At 43.4% G+C, this 23,584-nt stretch overlaps 1 protein-coding gene across 7 annotated transcripts in view; it reads left to right on the top strand.

Moving 5' to 3' along the window:
- LOC118396802 (dedicator of cytokinesis protein 10-like) overlaps window positions 1-23,269 on the top strand; it is a 183,140-nt gene extending 159,871 nt beyond the window's left edge. For 6 of the 7 annotated variants that reach the window (XM_052467187.1, XM_052467186.1, XM_052467191.1 and 3 more), the window contains 11 exons: window positions 404-461; window positions 1,462-1,560; window positions 4,400-4,506; window positions 4,705-4,827; window positions 4,942-5,055; window positions 9,015-9,161; window positions 13,308-13,518; window positions 14,037-14,227; window positions 15,169-15,269; window positions 21,362-21,500; window positions 22,236-23,269. In XM_052467187.1, coding sequence (XP_052323147.1) covers window positions 404-461; window positions 1,462-1,560; window positions 4,400-4,506; window positions 4,705-4,827; window positions 4,942-5,055; window positions 9,015-9,161; window positions 13,308-13,518; window positions 14,037-14,227; window positions 15,169-15,269; window positions 21,362-21,500; window positions 22,236-22,283 — 1,338 coding nt within the window. In that variant the 3' untranslated portion in view covers window positions 22,284-23,269. The remainder of the gene's footprint in view (window positions 1-403; window positions 462-1,461; window positions 1,561-4,399; window positions 4,507-4,704; window positions 4,828-4,941; window positions 5,056-9,014; window positions 9,162-13,307; window positions 13,519-14,036; window positions 14,228-15,168; window positions 15,270-21,361; window positions 21,501-22,235) is intronic. The other variant, XM_052467190.1, reaches the window with a different exon arrangement.
- The last annotated feature ends 315 nt before the right edge of the window (window positions 23,270-23,584 follow it).

Here is a 23,584-nt window from a genome sequence, read left to right as displayed (position 1 = left end):
CACAATAAAATGTGTAGAAATCTAAGGGGGCGAATACTTATTATACCCACTGTACCATCCCACCTCTGACACCATAGCATCATTTTTAGCGGGTAATTCAAACTTGTTCAGACTGCCACAGTCTCAAGAAGCCTACCTCCATTGGAAGTGTTTATAATGCACTTTCCAAGACTAGGTTTGTCACCATGTGATAGTGTTCAGGGGCCATATCAGAGCATCTCAGAGTAGGAGTGCTGATCTGGAATCATCTCACCCACTGTCCACGTAATCCAGGTAATCTTATTTATCGTGAATCAAAAGTCCAAACTGATCGTAGATCAGCACTCCTACTCCGAGATGCCTAGTTAATGATGTGATGGTATCTGTGATTAAACTGTTCACCTCCTGTTCCTCTGTCCCTCAGGCGGCCATGTGTTACATCCACATCTCAGCCCTGATCGCTGAGTCCCTCAAGAGGAGAGGTGAGCACAGCCCGGTGGGCCATAACATGGCAGTACTGCTAACAAGCTTCTGGTGTGTGTGTGTGTGTGTGTGTGTGTGTGTGTGTGTGTGTGTGTGTGTGTGTGTGTGTGTGTGTGTGTGTGTGTGTGTGTGTGTGTGTGTGTGTGTGTGTGTGTGTGTGTGTGTTCTCTCCAGCATGTGTGTGTGGAGAACCTATAACCTCTTTGCTTGTGAGTCTTCTGGCCACTTCTGTCCATCGATTGGCTGGACAGCATGTGTGACATCATCATTCAGCGCTTTGTGCATATGGCTACTGTAGCCTCTCTGTGCAAACATTTGTTTCTAACTAGTTCTTCTGCTTGTGTAGGGGTGGAAATGGTATGAGTGGGTTGATGTGTATTGCTTGTGCGTGTGTTTGTGTATACATGTGCTTGTGGGTTTGTAATACACTGTGTATGTGTGCATGCTTTTGTGTGTTGGCATATTACTTAGTGTGTGAGAGAAGAGAGGTTAGTCAGAGCTGAGCTGTGTGTGCTTTCTCACAACTCGAGTGTCTGGAAACAATGACATCATCCAATCAGCACACAGAGGCCTCTCTGTGCTACAGTACTGGCCATCCACTCTTTACTCTCTCATACACAAACATAGGATGGATCCCAAATAGCACCGTATTCCCTGGACAAAAGTAGTGCACTTACATAGGAAATAGGGTGCCATTTGGGACTTATCCAGTGTCTGCTGCTGTGAGTGTGACTTCACATCCTCTCATGTATAGTATGCGCTACTATGACACGGGAACTCGGTGTCTCCATCTGCGCGGGTATGTGCTTGCTAGCCTATGCATGCTTCACCGTTGAGCGCACGAGCCGTCATCGCTCTCTCTCTTTCTGCCGCCACACGCCGGGTGTGGGAAGCATGCCCTGTGAAACACTGGCTTGTCGTGAAGTGAAAAAAGGCAAAACAGCAAGTGGAAAGTTACATTGTGTACCTTAAACTCCTATACTCCTCCTTATAACGCAGGCTACTGGAAACTTGACAAGGCCAGGATGTCAAGTGTGGTTCCTGAGGAGCCCAATGTCATTAACTGTAGCCCCTTACTAACCCCCCGAGATGGAGAAAGTGAGTGTGCCGCCACGGAACAGGGATGTGTAAAGGTTGGGGGCGATTCAAGCTATGCTTACTTCAGAATCAGAACTTTATTCGTACATTTACAGTTGAAATCGGAAGTTTACGTACACCTAAGCCAAATACATTTAAACATTTTCACAATTCCTGACATTTAATCCTAGTAAAAATGCCCTGTCTTAGGTCAGTCAGGATCACCACTTTATTTTAAGAATGTGAAAGGTCAGAATAATAGTAGGGAGAATGATTGATTTATTTCATCACATTCACAGTGGGTCAGAAGTTTACATTCACTCAATTAGTATTTGGTAGCATTGCATTTAAATTGGGCCAAATGTTTCGGGTAGCCTTCCACAAGCTTTTGGCCCATTCCTCCTGACAGAGCTGGTGTAACTGAGCCAGGTTTGTAGGCCTCCTTGCTCGCACAAACTTTTTCAGGTCTGCCCACAAATGTTCAATAGGATTGAGGTCAGGGCTTTGTGTTGGCCACTCCAATACCTTGACTTTGTTGTCCTTAAAGCCATTTTGCCACAACTTTGGAAGTATGCTTGAGGTCATTGTCCATTTGGAAGACGCATTTGTGAACCAAGCTTATACTTCCTGACTGATGTCTTGACATGTTGCTTTAATATATCCACATAATTGTCCTTCCTCATGATGCCATCTATTTTGTGAAGTGCACCAGGTCTTCCTGCAGCAAAGCACCCCCACAACATGATGCTGCCACCCCCGTTCTTCACGGTTGGGATGGTGTTCTTCGGCTTGCAGGCCTCCCCCTTTTTCCTCCAAACATAATGATGGTCATTATGGACCAAACAGTTACATTTTTGTTTCGTCAGACCAGAAGACATTTATATATATATCCACTTTTGTACATGTTGATATAATATCATTATTAATTCACTTAGTCTATTTTATGAGCATTTGTAAGATTCTTATTTGCATAAAATAGACGGAGACCAGCCTTATCAAAAATAGATAATAGTGTTTATTCTCGGGGCGCGCTGCCATGTAACCACGAACAACAGTTTATATACAAAATATGACGTCACAGGTTCTAGAATGAATCTCCTCCTCCCGACCAAGACAGAGCAAGTTTAAAAGTTCATTCCGACCCAGTAGCGCACACACAGGACTAACAATAAAACTGAATTAACTCTTGACCCCTCACCATTATCGATCACCACTTAGCTGACAGTTCCAGTTAACCATAGGTTAAAGACCTTTTCTGTTTACTTTAAAAAAAACACTTTCAATATTCTCCAACCTGGCTGGAATGGTATTTAATTTTATTTAATTACCCCCTGTTTCAGGCGCCGTAATCCCTCACTTATGGATTCATATTGTTAATCAGATATAATAAAACAGAGTATAAGTTTACTTAGTTACAGTTCTATTTAAAATGGGGATATTGTTTAGTCATTTATTCATAACATTCCTAACAGTACCTGTTTACTCCAGCATCTTCATAAGGTCCTTTGCTGTTGTTCTGGGATTGATTTGCACTTTTCGCACCAAAGTACGTTCGTCTCTAGGAGACAGCGCGTCTCCTTCCTGAGCGGTATGACGGCTGCGTGGTCCCATGGTGTTTATACTTGCGTACTATTGTTTGTACAGATGAACATGGTACCTTCAGGAAATTTCCAGACTTGTGGATTTCTACGATTTTTTTTCTGAGGTCTTAGCTGATTTCTTTTGATTTTCCCATGATGTCAAGCAAAGAGGCACTGAGTTTGAATGTAGGCCTTGAAATACATCCACAGGTACGCCTCCAATTGACTCAAATGATGTCAATTAGCCTATCAGAAGCTTCTAAAGCCATTACATAATTATATGTAATTTTCCAAGCTGTTTAAAGGCACAGTCAACTTAGTGTATGTAAACTTCTGACCCACTGGAATTGTGATACAGTGAATTATAAGTGAAATAATATGTCTGTAAATAATTGTTGGGAAAATGACTTGTCATGCACAAAGTAGATGTCCTAACCGACTTGCCAAAACTATAGTTTGTTAACAAGATATTTGTGGAGTGGTTGAAAAACAAGTTTCAATGACTCCAACCGAAGTGTATGTAAAGTGTACATCTACCAGGAATTTAACCTTGTGAAATGGTGCTGACAGCAATAAACAGAGTATATAGAACGTACTCATAATCTACATACAGTATACAATTATAGACAGTGAAAACAGTTTTCTTAAAAATACTAGGACCAAACTTTGACTGCAGCTAGCAAAATGAAGTCTGAATTATAACAGATGCACAGTGTTTTGAAGTCTACTGCAATGGCTTAGCCGTACCACTTAGAACAAAGCAATGTATTGGACATGCATTCTAAGTGGTATGCTGAACATACCTCATGACTCAAAAGACTAGCAGAATGTCCAGGCAGGTGTAATGTCCACTGATTTGCCTTGGCTATTGAAAGATGTCTTGATGTCTGTGGTCTACCTTGCCCTTTTGAGATGCCTTTATTGATGTCCACCAACGTTTCACTTGATATGTGTAAAGAAAAAGCACGTTCACAATGAATGGAGTTACTGTTCTTTGTTTGGGTTTGTTGACATGGAACACAAGGAAAGTTCAGTGTGTGTGTGTGTGTGTGTGTGTGTGTGTGTGTGTGTGTGTGTGTGTGTGTGTGTGTGTGTGTGTGTGTGTGTGTGTGTGTGTGTGTGTGTGTGTGTGTGTGTGTGTGTGTGCGTGTGTGGGTTCATACCATTGGATGATAAAATGCACAGAAGCATAAAGAAGGGAGTGACAACATGTTGTTCCTATGAGCTCTCTGCTCCTATGTCCCTCCTTCCCTGATGTCATATCCTGTTTGAAACCTCAGCGTCCTTCTCCATGGGCTGGGCGGCCTTCCTGTGCATCTCACCGAACGTGAAGGAAGAGGGGGCCATGAAAGAGGACACCGGGACTCAGGATACCCCCTACACTGAGGTACCCTCACCACCACTGGCTGCAGTACAAAAAATTGTATAGATTTGGAAGATCATTCAATGACAATGCAGTGCAGAGCCTGGGCCCGTATTCATAAAGTGTCTCAGAGTAGGAGTGTCGATCTAGGATCAGGTCGCCCCCCCCTTATTCATTTAGACTTCAAATGCTACACAGATCCTAACCTTCCTGTGTATGTAGGACACTCTAGTGGAGCAGCTGGAGCTGTGTGTGGACTACCTGTGGAAGTCTGAGAGGCACGAGCTCATCGCCGATATCAACAAACCCGTCATTGCTGTCTTTGAGAAGAGGCGAGATTTCAAGGTGACCGGGGGTATAGGACAAGGTTATTTCTTGACCAGGCCAGAAACACTCTGACAGGAAGGAGATCAGAAGTAATATCAGATGTGATTGACATTGTGTGTGTGTGATCCACAGAGGCTATCTGAGCTGTACTACGACATTCACCGCTCATACCTGAAGGTGACAGAGGTCGTGAACTCTGAGAAGCGTCTGTTTGGCCGATACTACCGTGTGGCGTTCTACGGACTGGTAAGTGCCATCAGAACCACTGAAGACACTGAAAATGACAAACACACCTTATTGATAGGTGTACTGTGTACCTAGCCTGAGTGACAGTCTGTTTGTGCTATCATGCTAACTCCTTGTTACTCATTGTCATGTTTGGCATCGATCTGGATCGCACACACAGACTGGCACTCAGGCTAGCGTGTACCATCCCTGCTCTGGGATTCAGTCCTTCAGGTCTCAGGGGAGGAGGAATGATGTCACAGCGCGATGCTAAACTAGCTTCAACTAGCTTCAACTAGCTTTGACTAGCTTGATAGCTAGTCAGTACATTCTATAGCTATAGCCCTCTGGTACGACCCCAGTCTCACCGAGTATTTTGTCCCGTAAAGGACGTCAAACTCCTACATTCACTAAGCTGGTTGGGCACATCTTAGAAGAGCCTGAATCCTTTAGACATTTAACCTTTGGTGAATGGAGAGAGGGGTGGATCAGTCTCTTTAATAGTCAGTCTCTTTAATTCGAGTCAGTCTCTTTAATTCCTCCATCTGCTCTTTTTCTTTTCTTCCTTTTGGTTTTTCTGTATCAAGATTGCGGTAAGTTTTTGTCTCTCTTTTATGTTTCCAATCTTTTTTGTTCCGCTTACCTTCTCCCTTCACCGGTAGTAGCTTCTCTAACCTTTCTTCTAAGATATATGCTGTATACATATTGTTACATGATATGTATACCTACCGGGGTTTGGGGTCGATTATATATCAATTCAGGAATAAAGCAGAATTTCCATTTCCCTCATTGAAAAGAAATTAGGAAAATTAGGAAATTCGGTTTACTTCCTGAGTTGAAGGAATTTATATAGAATTGACCCCGAAATCGACCCCGATACCTACATTCTATAATCTCCAGTAATATTTTTCCCCTCAACGATCCCAATCTCTAATCTCTAGCTCCTTTGAACAGATCTTAGAACAGTTGGTGTCAAGATGACATACCAGTATACATGCAGGCAGGCCAGACCAGGGCCTGTATTCACAAAGCATCTCAGAGTGGGACCGCTGATTTTAGGATCTGTTTAGCATTTTAAGTCATAATGAATAAGAGGGGCGACCTGATCCTAGATCAGCACTCCTACTCTGAGGCACTTTATGAATGCGGGCCCTGGTCATGAATGTTGGAATGTAGGGCTCTTTCTCAACTGATCACTCCTCGATTCCTTTCATCCCCTCTTAGCCGTTTTGATCGAAAATTCAAGCCTAATGAGCCATACATTAAAGACATTTTATGAGCCCAAGCCCAAAAAAGACTAAATGATTGTGCCATTATCCAATACATATATGATACTGTAGGCTACTGCACATTACGCACGACAGAAAAAACATAACAAATTCAGCAAGCTATTCTAGTCTAGCTTTTCCTGCATGGGACTCCAAGAGCTAAGGAGAGAGGCCAGAGGAGCCCAGGTGCGTGCATATTGCACAGGAGACAGAGGCTAGTGTGAAGCTTATTATGCATAATCCATCATTCATTACCTGAAAGAGGTAGGCTAGGACATACGTAGCCATTCAAAGGTTTGGGGTCACTTAGAAATGTCCTTGTTTTTGAAAGAAAAACACTTTTTTTGTCCACTGAAGATCTTGTACAACACTGTGTACTACTCCCTTCACAGAACAGCACAAACTGGCTCCAATGCTGTAAATTACTATTGTAGCTGGAAACGGATGATTAAAAAAAAAATGGAATATCTACATAGGCGTAAAAGGCCCATTATCAGCAACCATCACTTCTGTGTTCCAATGGCATGTTGTGTTAGCTAATCCAAGTTTAGCATTTTAAAAGGCTAATTGATCATTAGAAAACCCTTTTGCAATTATGTTAGCACAGCTGAAAACTGTTGTCCTGATTTAAAGAAGCAATAGGACTGGCCTTCTTTAGACTAGTTGAGTATCTGGTGCATCAGCATTTGTGGGTTTGATTACACTCTCAAAATGTCCAGAAACAAAGTACTTTCGTCTGAAACCTGTCAGTCTATTCTTGTTCTGAGAAATGAAGGCTACATGCGAGAAATTGCCAAGAAACTGAAGATCTTGTACAACGCTGTGTACTACTCCCTTCACAGAACAGCGCAAACTGGCTCTATCCAGAATATAAAGAGGAGGACAAGTACATTAGAGTGTCTAGTTTGAGAAACAGACGGCTCACAAGTCCTCAACTGGCAGTATCATGAAATATAGTACCTGCAAAACACCAGTCTCAACGTCCACAGTGAAGAGGCGACTCCGGAATGAGTTCCTCTGTCCAGTGTCTGTGTTCTTTTGCCAATCTTAATATTTTATTTTTATTGGCCAGTCTGACATATGGCTTTTTCTTTGCAACTCTGCAAAGGTGAAGCTGGTTGAGAGAATGCCATGTGGCAACATGGAAGAATTAGTTTAACAATTATTTGGTTACTACATGATTCCATGTGTTATTTCATAGTTTTGATGTCTTCACTATTGTTCTACAATGTAGAAAATAGTACAAATAAAGAAAAACCCTGAAATGAGTAGGTGTGTCCAAACTTTTGACCGGTACTGTCTAAATCAATCTTGAACAGACTGCTCGCACATGATCTGATTTAAAGCAATACATTATTATTCTGTTTCAAAACTCTGCAGCTGCAATTTCAAAAATGAAATCTTTACAATAAAAAAAATGAAGGCCTAAGCCAAATAGAGATGTGTAAATGAGAAGCACATTCGGTCCTTATATTACTGTAGCTTAGGCTATCCTGCAGAAAATGCAGGCCTACCTGTCACAAGAAAAAAAAATGTACCATGATGAGATGATCGGTCTACTTGCATTATACAGTTATTTATCCTAGGAAAAGGTAGTGGTTTTGGGCAGTAAACCTCAGTAACCGAGTTCCCACCATTCAACCCTACCTTGGACCTATTCCTCCAATACGGTTAAGAAAGAGACGAGGGCCTCCCGAGTGGCACAGCGGTCTAAGACACTGTATCTCAGTGCTTGAGGCGTCACTACAGACTCGGGTTCAATCCCAGGCTGTGTTACAGCCGACCGTGACCGGGAGACCCATGAGGCGGTGTACAATTCCAGCGTCGTCTAAGTAAGCGGAAGGTTTGGCCCATTTCCTTTCGCACTCTAGCGACTCCTTGTGTGGGGCCAGGCACCTGCAAGCTGACCCCGGTCGCCATCTGGATGGTGTTTTCCTCTGACACATTGGTGATCTGTGTTTCAAGAAGCAATGCGGCTTGGCAGGGTCGTGTTTCGGGGGATGCATGGCTCTTGACCTTCGCCTCTCTCAGCTATCTAACTACCAGATGGATATCACGAAATTGGGGAGAAAAATGGGTTAAAGTACAAAAAAATCAATTAAAAGGAGGGATGGACGATATAGGATGCCAGGAATTGAAGAAAGACTCATTGAGACAGAGCCCAGGAAGTTTTCCATAGGAAAGAACACACTGTCTGAAAATAACCCTCATTGCCCTTTGACCTTTGAGTGCTTTGAGTGCTTTGAGAATGACCTCTACATGGCCTCTGTTTTATCCAGAACATAACATTGCAATTTTGTCAGTAACTTTTGTGATTACAATTGTGTTCTAACAAGCTGACCTAACACTAAGAAACACATGACCTGACTGATAGGGAAGCGCAGTAAACCACTAAGGGGTGATGTGAGCCTAGAAATTCCAGCTAAGGGTTATTAATATTCAGCTAAGGGATGAAGAAAGAAAACAAAGGGCCACAGTTTCTAAACAATACACGCACATATACATACTCTTCAAAGTATTGACGCAGGCATTGCATTCAGACAGACACTCACACACTCACACACACACACACACACATTTACATTACATTTGACACCAAACACTCTTATTCAGAGTGATTTACAGTCAGAAGCACAGACAAACGCGCGCACACACACACACACACACACACACACACACAGGTGGTTGGGTAAAATGGTGTTTCTGTAACAGGGGTTCTTTGAGGAGGAGGAGAGTAAAGAGTTCATCTATAAGGAGCCTAAGCTGACAGGACTGTCCGAGATCTCCCAGAGGCTCCTCAAACTCTACTCAGACAAGTTTGGGGCCGACAACGTCAAGATGATCCAGGACTCCAACAAGGTCAGTCTACTACCTCCCCCCAGCTTTCAAACACTGTCACATCTATATGTTTCATATACAGTATTATTCAAAGTGTTTCGGCCTCTTTAGTACTTGTCTCTGATTCTTTCATAGAAAGATTGTTGTCAAAATGTTGTAAATTAATTAATGTACTGCTACATTTTGACAGCAATCTTTCTCCACAGAAAAGCAGCCAGTGAAGTAGTGATTCATTTTGACCATAGGCTCCAACAGGTCGATTGTGAAACTACCAGTAGCTCGCAGCCTACCTACTGTATGAGTAGCTCACCAAGCAATTCTGAAAGCATATGCAAGTTTCACGTGTTCCATCGCAAACTGTCATAAACAAATCTCACAAGTATCAGACACCGCCAGCTCCCAACCACTAGGTAGTCAACACAACATGACACCCCCGGTTAGCCGCTATTGGCTTAAAAAGCCGAACCTAACACAATATCTGCCAATTCATTTCTAGCAATATTGCCCCTGTCTGTCTGTGTGGTGCGCACGTTTGTCTTTCACTCCGGATGTAGCCAGTTGATGTGATAACCGTCTCAATTAAACGTTAACTGCAAAGTAGGTTTGCCTGGCAGAAGTATATCATGAGTAAGTATATCATTTGTATCGAACTTTGCAATGAAATGAGCAGCATCGCTTGACCGGCACATTATACTGCACGTTCCTCACTCGCTAGATGCGCAATTAAAGGGCCAGAATCGCAATGAATGGGGTGTTACACTCAAAAATCGAAATGTGTTAGTTTTCTTCCAGACCTATAGGTCAGCAACCACAGCTAGTAAAGTTACTGCAACCCTAAACAAAGATTTGCAGTCAGTTTTTGAAACGGTGGCCAGTTATAAACTGGTCCTGAACACCTCTAAAACTAATAGCAGTGTATTTGGTACTAAGTTCTAGACATCGGCTGAACCTGGTAATAAATGGTATGGATGTTGAGCAAGTTGAGGAGACTAAATGACTTGGTGTTACCTTACATTGTGTTGGCCATGACGGTTTACAATCTATGTAAAGATGGGGAGAGATCTTTGCTTTTTTTTGACACCACACAAAGCAAGTCCTGCAGGCTGTAGTTTTCTCTCATCTTGATTATTGTCCAGTCATATGATTCAGAGATTTCGGATTGTTTAAAGGTCACATGTACAGGGTTTGCAGGTGTGATTGCAGAGTACAGTGAAAATCTTAGGCTCCGAGCTCCAACAAGAAGGAGTAAGTGAAATAAAATAATGAAAATTGTAATAAAAGAAATGTATTGAAATTACACTACATATATTTTTTTTTCAGAACTTACAAATTGGTGCATTCACCTTATGACATCCAGTGGAACAGCCACTTTACAATAGTGCATCTAACTCTTTTAAGGGGGGTGAGAAGGATTACATGCTATCTTAGGTATTCCTTAAAGAGGTGGGGTTTCAGGTGTCTCCGGAAGGTGGTGATTGACTCCGCTGTCCTGGCGTCGTGAGGGAGTTTGTTCCACCATTGGGGGCCAGAGGAGTTTTGACTGGGCTGAGCAACTGTACTTCCTCAGTGGTAGGGACCAGGCCAGAGGCGGATGAACGCAGTGCCCTTGTTTGGGTGTAGGGCCTGATCAGAGCCTGAAACAGCTCCGTAGGCAAGTGGTCTTGCAAACTGAAGCCAGTGGAGAGAGCGGAGGAGCTGAGTTTGGGAAGGTTGAACACTGCAGACGGGCTGGCGTTCTGGATGAGTTGTAGGGGTTTAATGGCACAGGCAGGGAGCCCAGCCAGCAGTAATCCAGACGGGAGATGACAAGTGCCTGGATTAGCTCTTCAGGCAGGGTTGTGTTGTAAGCATGAACCTAGGAACGGGCCACCGCCTTGATGTTAGTTGAGAACGACAGGGTGTTGTAGGATCACGCCATTCTTAGCGCAGTTTGTCTGATGGCTCATGGCTCCTTCCCCGGGAGGAAGAGCAGCTCCGTTGAGGTTCAGCTTGAGATCCGATCCACACTGATATGTCTGCCAGACATGCAGAGATGCGATGCCACCTGGTCATCAGAAGGGGGAAAGGAGAAGATTCCTGCAAGCAATGATAGGAGAGACCATGTGAGGTTATGACAGAGCCAAGTGACTTGGTGTAAGCGAGAATAGGAGAGGGCCTAGAACAGAGCCCTGGGGGACACCAGTGCAGGAGACTGCCACGCCACCTGGTACACCTGTCAGGTAGGACAGGATGATCCAGGATGATCAAATTAAGATATTATAGGACGCAATCAGAGATGCCCATGCTGATGGTTCAGTACAGGCAGTCTTGAGAGCAGAGGAGAGAGAGTTAGCTTCAGTGCGGAGTCTGATACAGAGAAGAGCAGTCAGTTGAATGACTAGTCTTGAAACCTGACTGATTTGGATCAAAAGGTCATTCTGAGAGAGATAGCGGGAGAGCTGGCCAAGGACGGCACGTTCAAGAGTTTTGGAGAGAAAAGAAAGAAGGGATACTGGTCTGTAGTTGTTGACATCGGAGGGATCGAGTGTAGGTTTTTCAGAAGGGGTGCAACTCTCGCTCTCTTGAAGACGGAAGGGACCAGCGGTCAGGGATGAGTTGATGAGCACACGCAATCCAAGCGTTGGGCCGCGCCGGAGATGCCCAACTCGAGAGAGAGGAGGATCTGATGGTTCACAGTATCGAAGGCATGATTGCATGGAATGGTCTGGAGGGAGAAGGTCTCCGTAGGTCTGGAGGAGGGGATAGGGTCAAGCGGGCAGGTTGTTGGGCGGCCGGCCGTCACAAGACGCGAGATTTCATCTGGAGAGAGAGGGGAGAAAGAGGTCAGAGCACAGGGTAGAGTGTGACAGAACAAAGCAAACAAGGATCGGATGTTTTTTTCAAAATGGTTGATGAAGTCATCTACAGAGAGGGAGGAGGGGGAGGATTCAGGAGGGAGGAGAAGGTGGCAAAGAGCAGGGTTAGAGGCAGATGCTTGGAATTTAGAGTGGTAGAAAGTGGCTTTAGCAGCAGAGACAGAGGAGGAAAATGTAGAGAGGAGGGAGTGAAAGGATGCCAGGTCCGCAGGGAGGCGCCTCCATTTCCCTCACGGAGCCCTGTTCTGTGAGCTCTAGCCACGGAGCGGGAGGGGAGGACCGAGCCGGCCTGGAGGATAGGGGACATAGAGAGTCAAAGGATGCAGAAAGGGAGGAGAGGAGGGTTGGGGAGGCAGAATCAGGAGATAGGTTGGAGAAGGTTTGAGCAGAGGGAAGAGATGATAGGATGGAAGAGGAGAGAGTATTGGGAGCCATACCATCCGTTTGGGAAGTGTTGGATGAGAGCGAGAGGGAAAAGGATACAAGGTAGTGGTCAGACTTGGAAAATGAATGGAAGAACAGCATCTAGTAAAGATGAGGTCAGCATTGCCTGCCTTGTGAGTAGGGGGTGAGGGTGAGGTCAAAAGAGGAAATGAGTCAAATGATTAAAGTGCCCAGAACTGTGAGAATTCAGGAAAGGAGCTTAAAATCAAGCTCATTGAAACTGAGGGGACCTGGAGGGCGATAAATGTTAAGGATGTTGATAAATGTTTGACAGCATGAAATTCAAAGGAGGCGATAGACAGATGGGTAAGAAAGAGAGAATGACCACTTGGGAGAGATGAGGATCATGACCAGAAGCTTTAAACACGTGGAAAAGAGAGAGCAGTAGGAGTAGCAGTGTTATCTGTGGTGATCCATTTAGTGCCAAGAAGTCCTGGAGGGAGAAGAAACCTTTAAACCTCAAATACACTACAAGTTTGCATTTCCAGCTGTACAGGAAAATGTCTGTAACAACAGGATGATCAAATTAAGATACGACACCTGTATGTACTGACATGTATGTGTAAGCAATAGATTCATACATGTTAATGTTTTAAATGCATGTCAATTCTAAAGTATTTAGTCTGTAATGTATTTTTTTGTTGTGTGTCGAACCCCTGTAAGACTAGCTGTCTCCATTGGCGTCGGCTAATGGGGATCCGAATCAAATCTAAAAAATACACTCAATCGTTCACCATAAGTAACTCTCGTTTTTGTTTGCAGAACATTTTCCATGGCACAAATGTTTTGCCACGGTTTTTCTACGTAGTGACCTAATGAATACGACCCAGACTGTGAACTGATTGTTCTGTTTGATATAACCCACCAGGTAAATCCTAAAGACCTGGACCCCAAGTACGCCTACATCCAGGTGACCTACGTAGTGCCCTACTTCGACGACAAGGAGCAGCAGGAGAAGAAGACGGACTTTGAGCGACACCACAACATCAATCGCTTCGTGTTCGAGACGCCTTTCACTCTGTCGGGGAAGAAACATGGCGACGTGGAGGAGCAGTGCAAGAGACGCACCATACTAACCAGTGAGTTATTTAAAAGGTCATTTTTGCTCATATTTTCATCCGAAAGAGCTGTCGACATTGACTCTCACATATATTCAGTATGTGGAATGTGCAGGATTCGAACCTACAACCCAGGTGACGGTCTAGCCCACTGAGCCATTGGCTTGTATGGTAGTACACTATACTAACGGGAAGTGTCTGAATGACCAGTAAACACTGAGCTGTAACTGTCTGAATCACTAGTATACTGACCAGTGCTGTAATCAGCGATAATATTCTGACCAGTAAAGTTATGGTGTAAGTTCAAAATAAAATTAATTCCTAAACAAACCCAATAAAATATATCCCATCTTGCAGACACTTTTCTCCAAAGCATACATTTTTTCATATGGGTAGACCCAGTGGCCATCAAATCCACGGTCCTGACTCTATGCTCTAACAATGCTCCTCATGCTCTAACAACTGAGCCACCCAGGTTTAACCAATTGGTTCCTCATACCCTGTGTCTACTCCCCCTTCCTTTCTCTCTCCCTACCCAGCGAACTCCACCTTCCCCTACCTGAAAAAGCGTATCCAGGTGGTGGAGCAGCAGAGCACAGAGATGAACCCCATCGAGGTGGCCATCGACGAGATGTCCTGCAAGGTGTCCGAGCTCAACCAGCTGTGTGCCATGGCAGAGGTTGACATGATCCGGCTGCAGCTCAAACTGCAGGGTAGCGTCAGCGTCAAGGTAAGGGGTAGGGGTGGAGGAGGAGAAAGATAGAGAGAGACACACAGAAGGGAGTTGTTGAGAGGTCATGGCAGAGCTGACATACACGTACTGTACACACACACGCATGCACACTACCACTCAAGTGAGTTGAGCTGACAGACACAACTGACAGACAGACACGCTCACACACAACAACACACATACGCACATCAGGGAGTTCAGAAATAGCTGAGCTGATACACACGTACAGTACCCCAGCTATGCAGCTATGAAAAGGCACATTTTTCTCTCAGCCTCATGGGAAAATGTGTAGAATAGCATGAGATTGGCTATACAACTGCACATTTTTCTCTCAGCCTCATGGGAAAATGTGAAGAATAGCATGAGATTGGCTATACAACTGCACATTTTTCTTTCTGCCCCATGGCAAAATGTGTGAAAGTGTGGGAAGTTAGCCGTTTTCCTAAATAAAAATGTTTGCTGGGGGCCTCGCGAGAACAGTGCTTGATTTATAAATCGGGAGGTACCAAACAAAAAGCAAGCATGAGAGGGGCGGGGGCTCTGAGGTACCGGAACGCATGGGGGGGAAAAATACCTTTATAATTAATAGATTTTTAGGAAATGTTTTACATTTCTAGTATACTGACCAGTGATTACAGCACTGGTCAGTATACTAGTGATTCAGACATTTCATAAAAATCTACTAATTATATACAAATATTTACAAAATGTAAGGGAGCTTCTGCCTAAGTGACCTCATGGGGCTATGGCAACCACAGAATTCGCATTAGCCTCTCGCATCACTATTAGCATTAGTGTCTTGCATCTTTAGCATTTGCCTCTTGCATCACTAGCATTAGCCTGTTGCATTATTAGCATTTACCCTCAGTTCTCATTTCTTCTTACTGCGGTGTCTGTTGAAAATGGTGCAGGTGAATAACCATGAACTTACCTTACAGGTGAATGCAGGGCCCATGGCCTATGCCCGAGCCTTCCTGGAAGAGAAAAATGCCAAGAGGTACCCCGACAACCAAGTCAAACTGCTCAAGGAGATTTTCAGGTATTCATCACAACACTTCTCCTGATTTATGCACCACTTAGCATATGCTTTTATCCAAAAGGTAAATGTTTAGTATAGTTATGTTTACGGCTGTTGCGGTGACTGTATTACCGCCACACTAGTGGTCATGAAGGCAGTCAAATTCCATGTGACCTTTTAGTCACAGTAATTAGGCTTCTCCAAGCTCTGATGCTGCTGATGGTCGCTTACTAGCCTCCCAAACTTGCTTAACTGCCTGGTACTCCGCACTCTATTGTCCCCCTAATCACTTTGACATCAATGCAAATTTAATGGAGAATCTAATCAAACTCTTCATGAGAGCCCATGAGCTCATGTTGCGCGACATTTCTATAGGCTATGCAACTGCGGAGAAAACAGAGTGATGGCTATTAAAAGGATCCCATCAGCTTTCTATAGGCTGGGCCTACTATATTTATTTTTCAACTTTCCTCAAATTAAGCAAATATTAAGCACATTGCTTATCTTTACAAATGGAGTAATAGCCTACCTGGCTGGCAGGAAAATGGACGACAGGAAAACCGTCCTCCATTCGCTATTTAGATTTTTTTTTTATGATTGCTTAGGCACTATCTTTGAAACTGTAAGGCTATTTTTGCAAAACTCTACTCACTAACCACAAAACCTTAAATCTAACCAGCAAACAATTCTTGCAAAACTCTTCAAACAAAGCGTCAATACAGTACACACAAACCATCATTTGAATAAGCACACGAAGCACCAACTGCGCACTGATAGTATAAATGAACACTTGTGTGGCTTTTGCTTTTTCTGTGTGCAGGGCATAGCAGTGTGCAATAAAGTTTTGTCATACGTGTAGTAAACAACACACATACACACAGGTATCCAAATGTGTAAAGTAAGGATGTGTATTCTGAACACACTATCAATACAAATAAGAGGAAACAGTTTTTTTTTTTTTTTTCTCAGAATGTTCTAAAACTCCTCAAACAACAAAAGCACAGTAAGAGAAAACAAAAACATTTGTGCTCGGAGAAAAAATGTTGCCACCACATTGTCCCGGGACGTTGATGATGACATGGCGTCCGAGGATATTTCTGCCACGGCCCGTGTTTTTGCATGGTTGAAACCTGCCTCGTCCACATATATTAGCTCATGATGTACTGCAGCTTTGCCAGCAGCATACCACCCTGCATACCACTGCTGACTTGCATCGGAAGCTAAGCAGGGTTGGTCCTGGTCAGTCCCTGGATGGGAGACCAGATGCTCCTTCAAGTGGTGTTGGAGGGCCCAGTAGGAGGCACTCTTTCCTCTGGTCAAAAACAAATATCCCAATGCCCCAGGGACTGCCCTGTGTAGGGTGCCGTTAAACAGGTGTCCTGACTCTCTGAGGTCATTAAAGATCCCATGGCACTTATCGTAAGAGTAGGGGTGTTAATCCCGGTGTCCTGGCTAAATTCCCAATCTGGCCCTCAAACCATCATGGTCGCCTAATAATCCCCAGTTTACAATTGGCTTATTCATCTCCCCTGAAACTATTCCCCAGGTCGTTGCTGTAAATGAGAACGTGCTCTCATTCAACTTACCTGGTAAAATAACGGATAAATAAAATCTGCTTCTAGCTCCATGACTCTCTGAAAGAGACCAGACAAAACAATGTAGCGCAGTACGAAAAGCAGGGATCAGTCAATATGATGTAGCACCATACACTTCCATATCCAGTACCATTGATCGGATAGTATAGCTTCCCTGCACATGTTCATATCTCAGTTGTTTTACACAGTCCGAGTTTATTTTGAAAGGGACTCTGTACAGCTGCTTCATCCTAATTCTACTGCGTTTCAGTCGACGAGACAGTGAGACTCACTCTGTTGACGTTTAGGAATATGGTGTTATCTGTCATTATTATTATTATTATTATTATATCATATCTGTCCTGCAGTTCTCTGTCCTACAGTCTGATGCAGTTATTTGCAATGACCATATTTACAATGTGGGTCTCCTGTTCTGAGGTGAACAGTCCACCTCTTCCACCAGATACTGTTTTTCTTGCAGTTCTGTAAAAACATTTGAATGGTTTCAGTGATAGATCCTTCTCATTATGGAAGTGCAGTACATAATACTGTACCAGCAAGACTACAGCACTTAAAGTTACTCATTTCGAAATATCCGGATGATACCTGCAACAGTAAAGCGACTCAGATTTGGTTGAACCCGTTGCCCAGCCTCTCTCATGCTCATCCCATGGGTGACAACAAGGTCCATCACAGTCGCTCTGATTTCATCAGTTATTGTGTTCCTGACTCCCCTTCCCTCTTCTCCCACCTCTTCCTTCTCGTCCTCCTCCTCCCCTAACTTCATCACCTCCTAGTCCTTCTCTTCCTCCTCCTCATCCTCCTCTAGTTCTCACCACTTTACTCTGTCTCGAATATTGGCCGCCATTGTTGTCCAAACCAAATGTTTACCTGTGGCCTATGTATGGTGCTCAAGCTCTGATTTGTAAGTGAACTCATGATCTAAAAGTGTTTTCACGTTGTCAATGTGGAAAGGCAATTGGCGAAATAGTGTAGCAATGTAGGGACCAATGTTTACAGTTTTGCTAGAAGTGTGTTATTAAATTGCAAACTGAGTGTAAAGCAGTGAGTTGTGTTTACAGTTTTGCAAATAGTGTGTTATAAAATTACAAACTGAGTGTAAGCAAAGAACGTGCATTGAGTTTGGCACACTTGGTAAATGCATTGGCTACAAGTGTTAATTATTTCAGATATCATGCTTCAAGAGTCACTGTTAGTGTTTAAGCATTCAGAAAAAAATGTAAGTGCCGAGTTCGAGACAGGTGCATGATAATGGTCCATTCTAAATCAAAATTTCACACATTATTTAGTATAAGTAAAGACAAGATTAAATCAAGAATAGTCTGATGGGTGAGAAAATTAGCCGGAACACTTGTGAATGATATGTTATCACTTGTGAATAATACCCAGGATAAGGCAAGAAACAATGCCTTTTTTGTGACTTTTTCGAATCATAGATGTACACCTCATGTTTTGATAAGGTTTGTAATCACAGAACGTTTGCGCTTATAGCCTACTGCCATGTGCGCATTGCTGCGCTTATAATGTGCAGAAATAGCCTAATAATTTATCAACATTTTAATCTGATCTGTTGCATCAGCCTCAGTGCGTAAAAAAAAATGCGAGTGGTTGTATTAATTTGTGATCTATCGCATCCCACAACTGTCCCAGACTGTTTGGAATATGTATTTCTCGCACAGAATAGAATAGGTCAACTGTTGTACTATGGGGGATAGTAGAATGACATAGGCTAGTGCGTTTGCTGTTCGTTAGGCCTACTTATCTTGTTGGCTGACGAAAAGTACATGTAGACAGTTCAATACCTTCAATGTGCACCTCGGAATTGGATAAGGACGCGCGCAGTTTCGTCCCGGATGTGTTTGTCTTCATTGTAGCCTGTGAGGAAAGACCCGATCATGTGAGATGGAAAGCCATGTGAGTGAGAGGTGCTTCGGAGCAGGCAGCACACAGGAAGAAGGGCTGCAAAAGGAATTGATTTTTTTTAAGGGTGTAATTATGGCCACACAAAGGGGATGCCGCTGGAAAACTCGAGACATTATCAAGTGTGTACAGCTTGTACAAATGTGCACTGACAACGTTTGTACAGCCTGTGTAAAAAAAACAAAGCATAGATCATGGACTTTTTTCAAATCATTGGAGTCGCATCATGCAGCCTTAAAATGTATTAAAAAATCAAAACATATAGCCCAAAGTTTGTAGAACAACCAAAGGTACATTAATAACTCAAAAGCATATAAACTCAGCAAAAAAAGAAATGCCCTCTCACTGTCAACTGTGTTAATTGTCAGCCAACTTATTAACATGTGTAAATATTTGTATGAACATAACAAGATTCTACAACTGATACATAAAGTAAAGTTCTACAGACATGCGACTAACAGAAATGGTATAATGCCTCTCTGAACAAAGGGGGGGGGGCTCAAAATCAAAAGTAACAGTCAGTGTCTGGTGTGGCCACCAGCTGCATTAAGTACTGCAGTGCATCTCCTCCTCATGGACTGCACCAGATTTGCCAGTTCTTGCTGTGAGATTTTACCCCACTCTTCCACCAAGGCACCTGCAAGTTCCCAGACATTTCTCGGGGGAATGGCCCTAGCCCTCACCCTCTGACCCAACAGGTCCCAGACGTGCTCAATGGGATTGAGATCCAGGCTCTTCGCTGGCCATGGCAGAACACTGACATTCCTGTCTTGCAGGAAATCATGCACAGAACGAGCAGTATGGCTGGTGGCATAGTCATGCTGGAGGGTCATGTCAGGATGAGCCTGCAGGAAGGATACCAGATGAGGGAGGAGGATGTCTTCCCTGTAACGCACAGAGCGAATGCTTGCAGATTGCTTGAGATTGCTTGCAATGACAACAAGCTCAGTCGTGTTGATGCTGTGACACACCGCCCCAGACCATGACGGACCCTCCACCTCCAAATCGATCCCGCTCCAGAGTACAGGCCTCGGTGTAACGCTCATTCCTTCAACGATAAATGCGAATCCGACCATTACCCCTGGTGAGACAAAACCATGACTCGTCAGTGAAGAGCACTTTTTGCCAGTCCTGTCTGGTCCAGTGACGGTGGGTTTGTGCCCATAGGTGACATTGTTGCCAGTGATGTCTGGTGAGGACCTGCCTTACAACAGGCCCACAAGCCCTCAATCCAGCCTCTCTCAGTCTGCGGGACAGTGTGAGCACTGATGGAGGGATTGTGCGTTCCTGGTGTAACACGGGCAGTTGTTGTTGCCATCCTGTCCCTGTCCCATAGGTGTGATGTTCGCATGTACCGATCCTGTGCAGGTGTTGTTACAAGTGGTCTGCCACTGCGAGGATGATCAGCTGTCCTCCTGTCTCCCTGTAGCGCTGTCTTAGACGTCTCACAGTACGGACATTGCAATTTATTGCCCTGGCCACATCTGCAGTCCTCATGCCTCCTTGCAGCATGCCTAAGGCACGTTCACGCAGATGACCAGGGACCCTGGGCATCTTTCTTTCAGTGTTTTTCAGAGTCAGTAGAAAGGGCACTTTAGTGTGCAAAGTTTTCATAACTGTGACCTTAATTGCCTACCGTCTGTAAGCTGTTAGTGTCTTCACGACCGTTCCACAGGTGCATGTTCATTAATTGTTTATGGTTCATTGAACAAGCATGAAGATCTGTGAAGTCATTTGGATTTTTACAAATAATCTTTGAAAAACAGGGTCCTGAAAAAGGGACATTTCTTTTTTTGCTGAGTTTAGTACCTATTTCTTTGTTAACCGCTCAGTACAGAATAGCTGCATGTGCGCTATCCCTGAAATCTTTTGGAGACAATATCCTTTCTATTTTATTCAGCTTTGTTCAATTGTATTCTTCATACTATAAAATAATATAAAATGATGCCACGGAATTCTAAGAAAATCTTGACAGCTAATGTAGCCAACAGCCATATGGCATAGCCAGATCAGGACCCAACATAAGGACAACTCAGTCCTCAGTCCTCAGAGTATGCTGTTCTGTTCTTCTGAAATAGACTACATTTTCTTCATATCATGTTTCTTTAGGCATGTCTCAAAATAAATCATGGGTTTATTATGAAGGTGTAGGCTATATTACATGGATTTATTATGAAGGTGTAGGCTATATTACATGGATTTATTAGACTTTTAAAAATGTAGATGTTACAAAGGTCTGCATCAGTGACTTGTAGGAAGCCAGGAGATGCTAAATGTTTTTATATTAACGGTCAATTACCGTGAGACCAACAGTTATTTGCCTGACAATCACCAGCTGGTGAAATGTCGTGACCACCACAGCCCTAGTTATGTGACCCCAGTGGGAATTGGATCCACGAGCTTGGCGTTGCTAGAGCCACACTTTTACCAACTGCGCCACGCATAGATCAATGATGCATTTGATAAGTCTTCAGCAAAAGGGTTGGGGTCAATTCAGGTCAAGATACCTAGAACCCAGAGTTTTTCCAGGTCAACTCACATGGTCAGGAAAACTCTTGGCCCTCATAGTGCCCTAACATGCTCTGTTTGGCCCTGAAGGCAGTTTGCAGAGGCGTGCGGCCAGGCGCTGGATGTCAACGAGCGGCTGATCAAGGAGGACCAGCTGGAGTACCAGGAGGAGATGAGAGCCCACTACAGGGACATGCTCACAGAGCTCTCCACCGTCATGAATGAGCAGGTCTGCGGAACCGCCCCGAAACATTGAAACGGTTGTTTCTTTAGACAACCGAGGCTGTATGCATCAAATGTCTCAGAATAGGAGTACTGATCTAGGATCAGCTTCCCCCCCACCCCCCACCCCCGTCCATGTTATCTTATTCATTGTGATGTTTAAGGAAAACGAACCCTAAGTCAGCACTCCTATTGTGAGAAGCTTGATACATTCGGCCAATGGGCTGTTCAGTCATTAGCCTAGCTACTTACAGTACTAACCTTCAGGCTCTTCATGTCAATGTCTTTGTTTACTTTAGTGTGGTACAGTTTTGTTCTCACGTCATCACTCTTTTTAATCCGTCATTACTTTCTCTGATATCATTTGTACACATGAGCTTTTTGCTGGATGAGCTAGAGTTTTGTCTCTTGGTCTCATCTCTTTGTGTTGTTCTCTTTGTACCTTTGTTCTCTTTCATTGGATCCCAGCTGCATAGACAACTCCTCTCATTCAGTTTCTGCTCCTCCTTCTAATATCTCCCTCACTATCGTTTCTAAGACTGGCACGTCACACAACCCCCCCACACACACACACACACACACACTTTACCATACCAGGCACTGTGCTGTGCATTATACTAACCTCTCAGCATACATGTGTGTGCGTACTTGGTCGCATCATACATTCATCAGATGTCTGTTTGTGTGATTTGAAAGATGAATTGACTATCTATGTCTATCTATGTCTCTCCTCCATGCCAAGATCCCTCACACAAGACCACCAGGAACAGAACGACACAGCGCCTTCTGAGCAGCCAATAAGGCATGCTGGAATCTGACAGTGCCCAGGAGGACATGTTTACCCAAAATGGCTCCTGGTGAGGAGACGTCGTTCTTCCTCCTGCCAGGAATTATACAGAAAGGATCAGGGGACTGGAACTGTGACTTTATGGGAACTGGGGGGAAAAAAGGGGAAGTGGATGGGGAAGTCCAGAAGTCTGTAGACTTTGGTCGTGGTAGTCTGGAGTTGTGGTAGTCTGTCGTCCCGGTAGTCTGCAGTCCTGGTGATGATGATGATGTTCAGTAGAACAGGCTGCTGTACTCTTACTTTGTTTTGTTTTTAAGGCTCCATGTTTTCACTCCCCTGCCGACCACCTTGTCTCCTTACTCTGTACACACACACCCAGACAACACACGCCTTCTCTCCCCAGCCCCATCCCTTTCGAAAATTGTGACCTTAATGAGCTTGAGGTGTGTTCAACAGAGCAAAAGTTTGCTTGTAATTCTGGTCACAACAATTTGTCCATATTCTGTTGGTTATATTTATGCTGCAAATGCTTGCCACCTGGGGTAAGCAATTCCAAAAGGTATTGTAAAACGACAGTTCAAGGAATTCTATAAAGGAAATTAAGGGTCACGTTCAGTAGCCAAACATTGTTGAATGATGCAGATAAATACTATGGATTCAGCCAACATGAATCATACCTATAAGGCAGAGAGACATGTTTTATTCTACATCATTTATTTCTATCGGAATATTCCACAACGTTGTGTCCTGCTGAACAAATTAACTTGTAGCCTACTTCTTGTTTGATTGAACACACCTCGAGTTCCTGTTTGAATGTAGAACAACTCCGCATAGCTACTTTGTATCCTAACATTCTGGAATTCCCAGCTCACAGATTTTCGAATTGAAAGTTTGTTTTATAACATTTTTATGATTGATAATGTTGTTATTATTATTTACTGTACTGTTTTAAATTGTAAATAAGAATTATTAATATTTAAAAAAATATATGTTTTAAATTATTACATACATACATACATACATACATACATACATACATACATACATACATACATACATACATACATACATACATACATACATGCATACATAAATAAGAATTATTAATATTTAAAAAAATATATGATTTTTTGTTTGGCTAAATAAAAACAAGAATGAACAAACTAATGTTTTATGTATAACATTGAAATAAAATTTGTTAATGTCCATAAACCACAGGGTAAGTGAAAATTAATCTCTAGTAGTATGTTTCTTTACATACATACATACATACATACATACATACATACATACATACATACATA

The sequence above is a fragment of the Oncorhynchus keta genome, chromosome 18 (assembly GCF_023373465.1).
Source record: "Oncorhynchus keta strain PuntledgeMale-10-30-2019 chromosome 18, Oket_V2, whole genome shotgun sequence".
NCBI classification, from domain to species: Eukaryota; Metazoa; Chordata; class Actinopteri; order Salmoniformes; family Salmonidae; genus Oncorhynchus; species Oncorhynchus keta.
The sequence above is the reverse complement of the archived record's forward strand: the minus strand, read 5'-3'. Positions and strand labels throughout refer to the sequence as shown.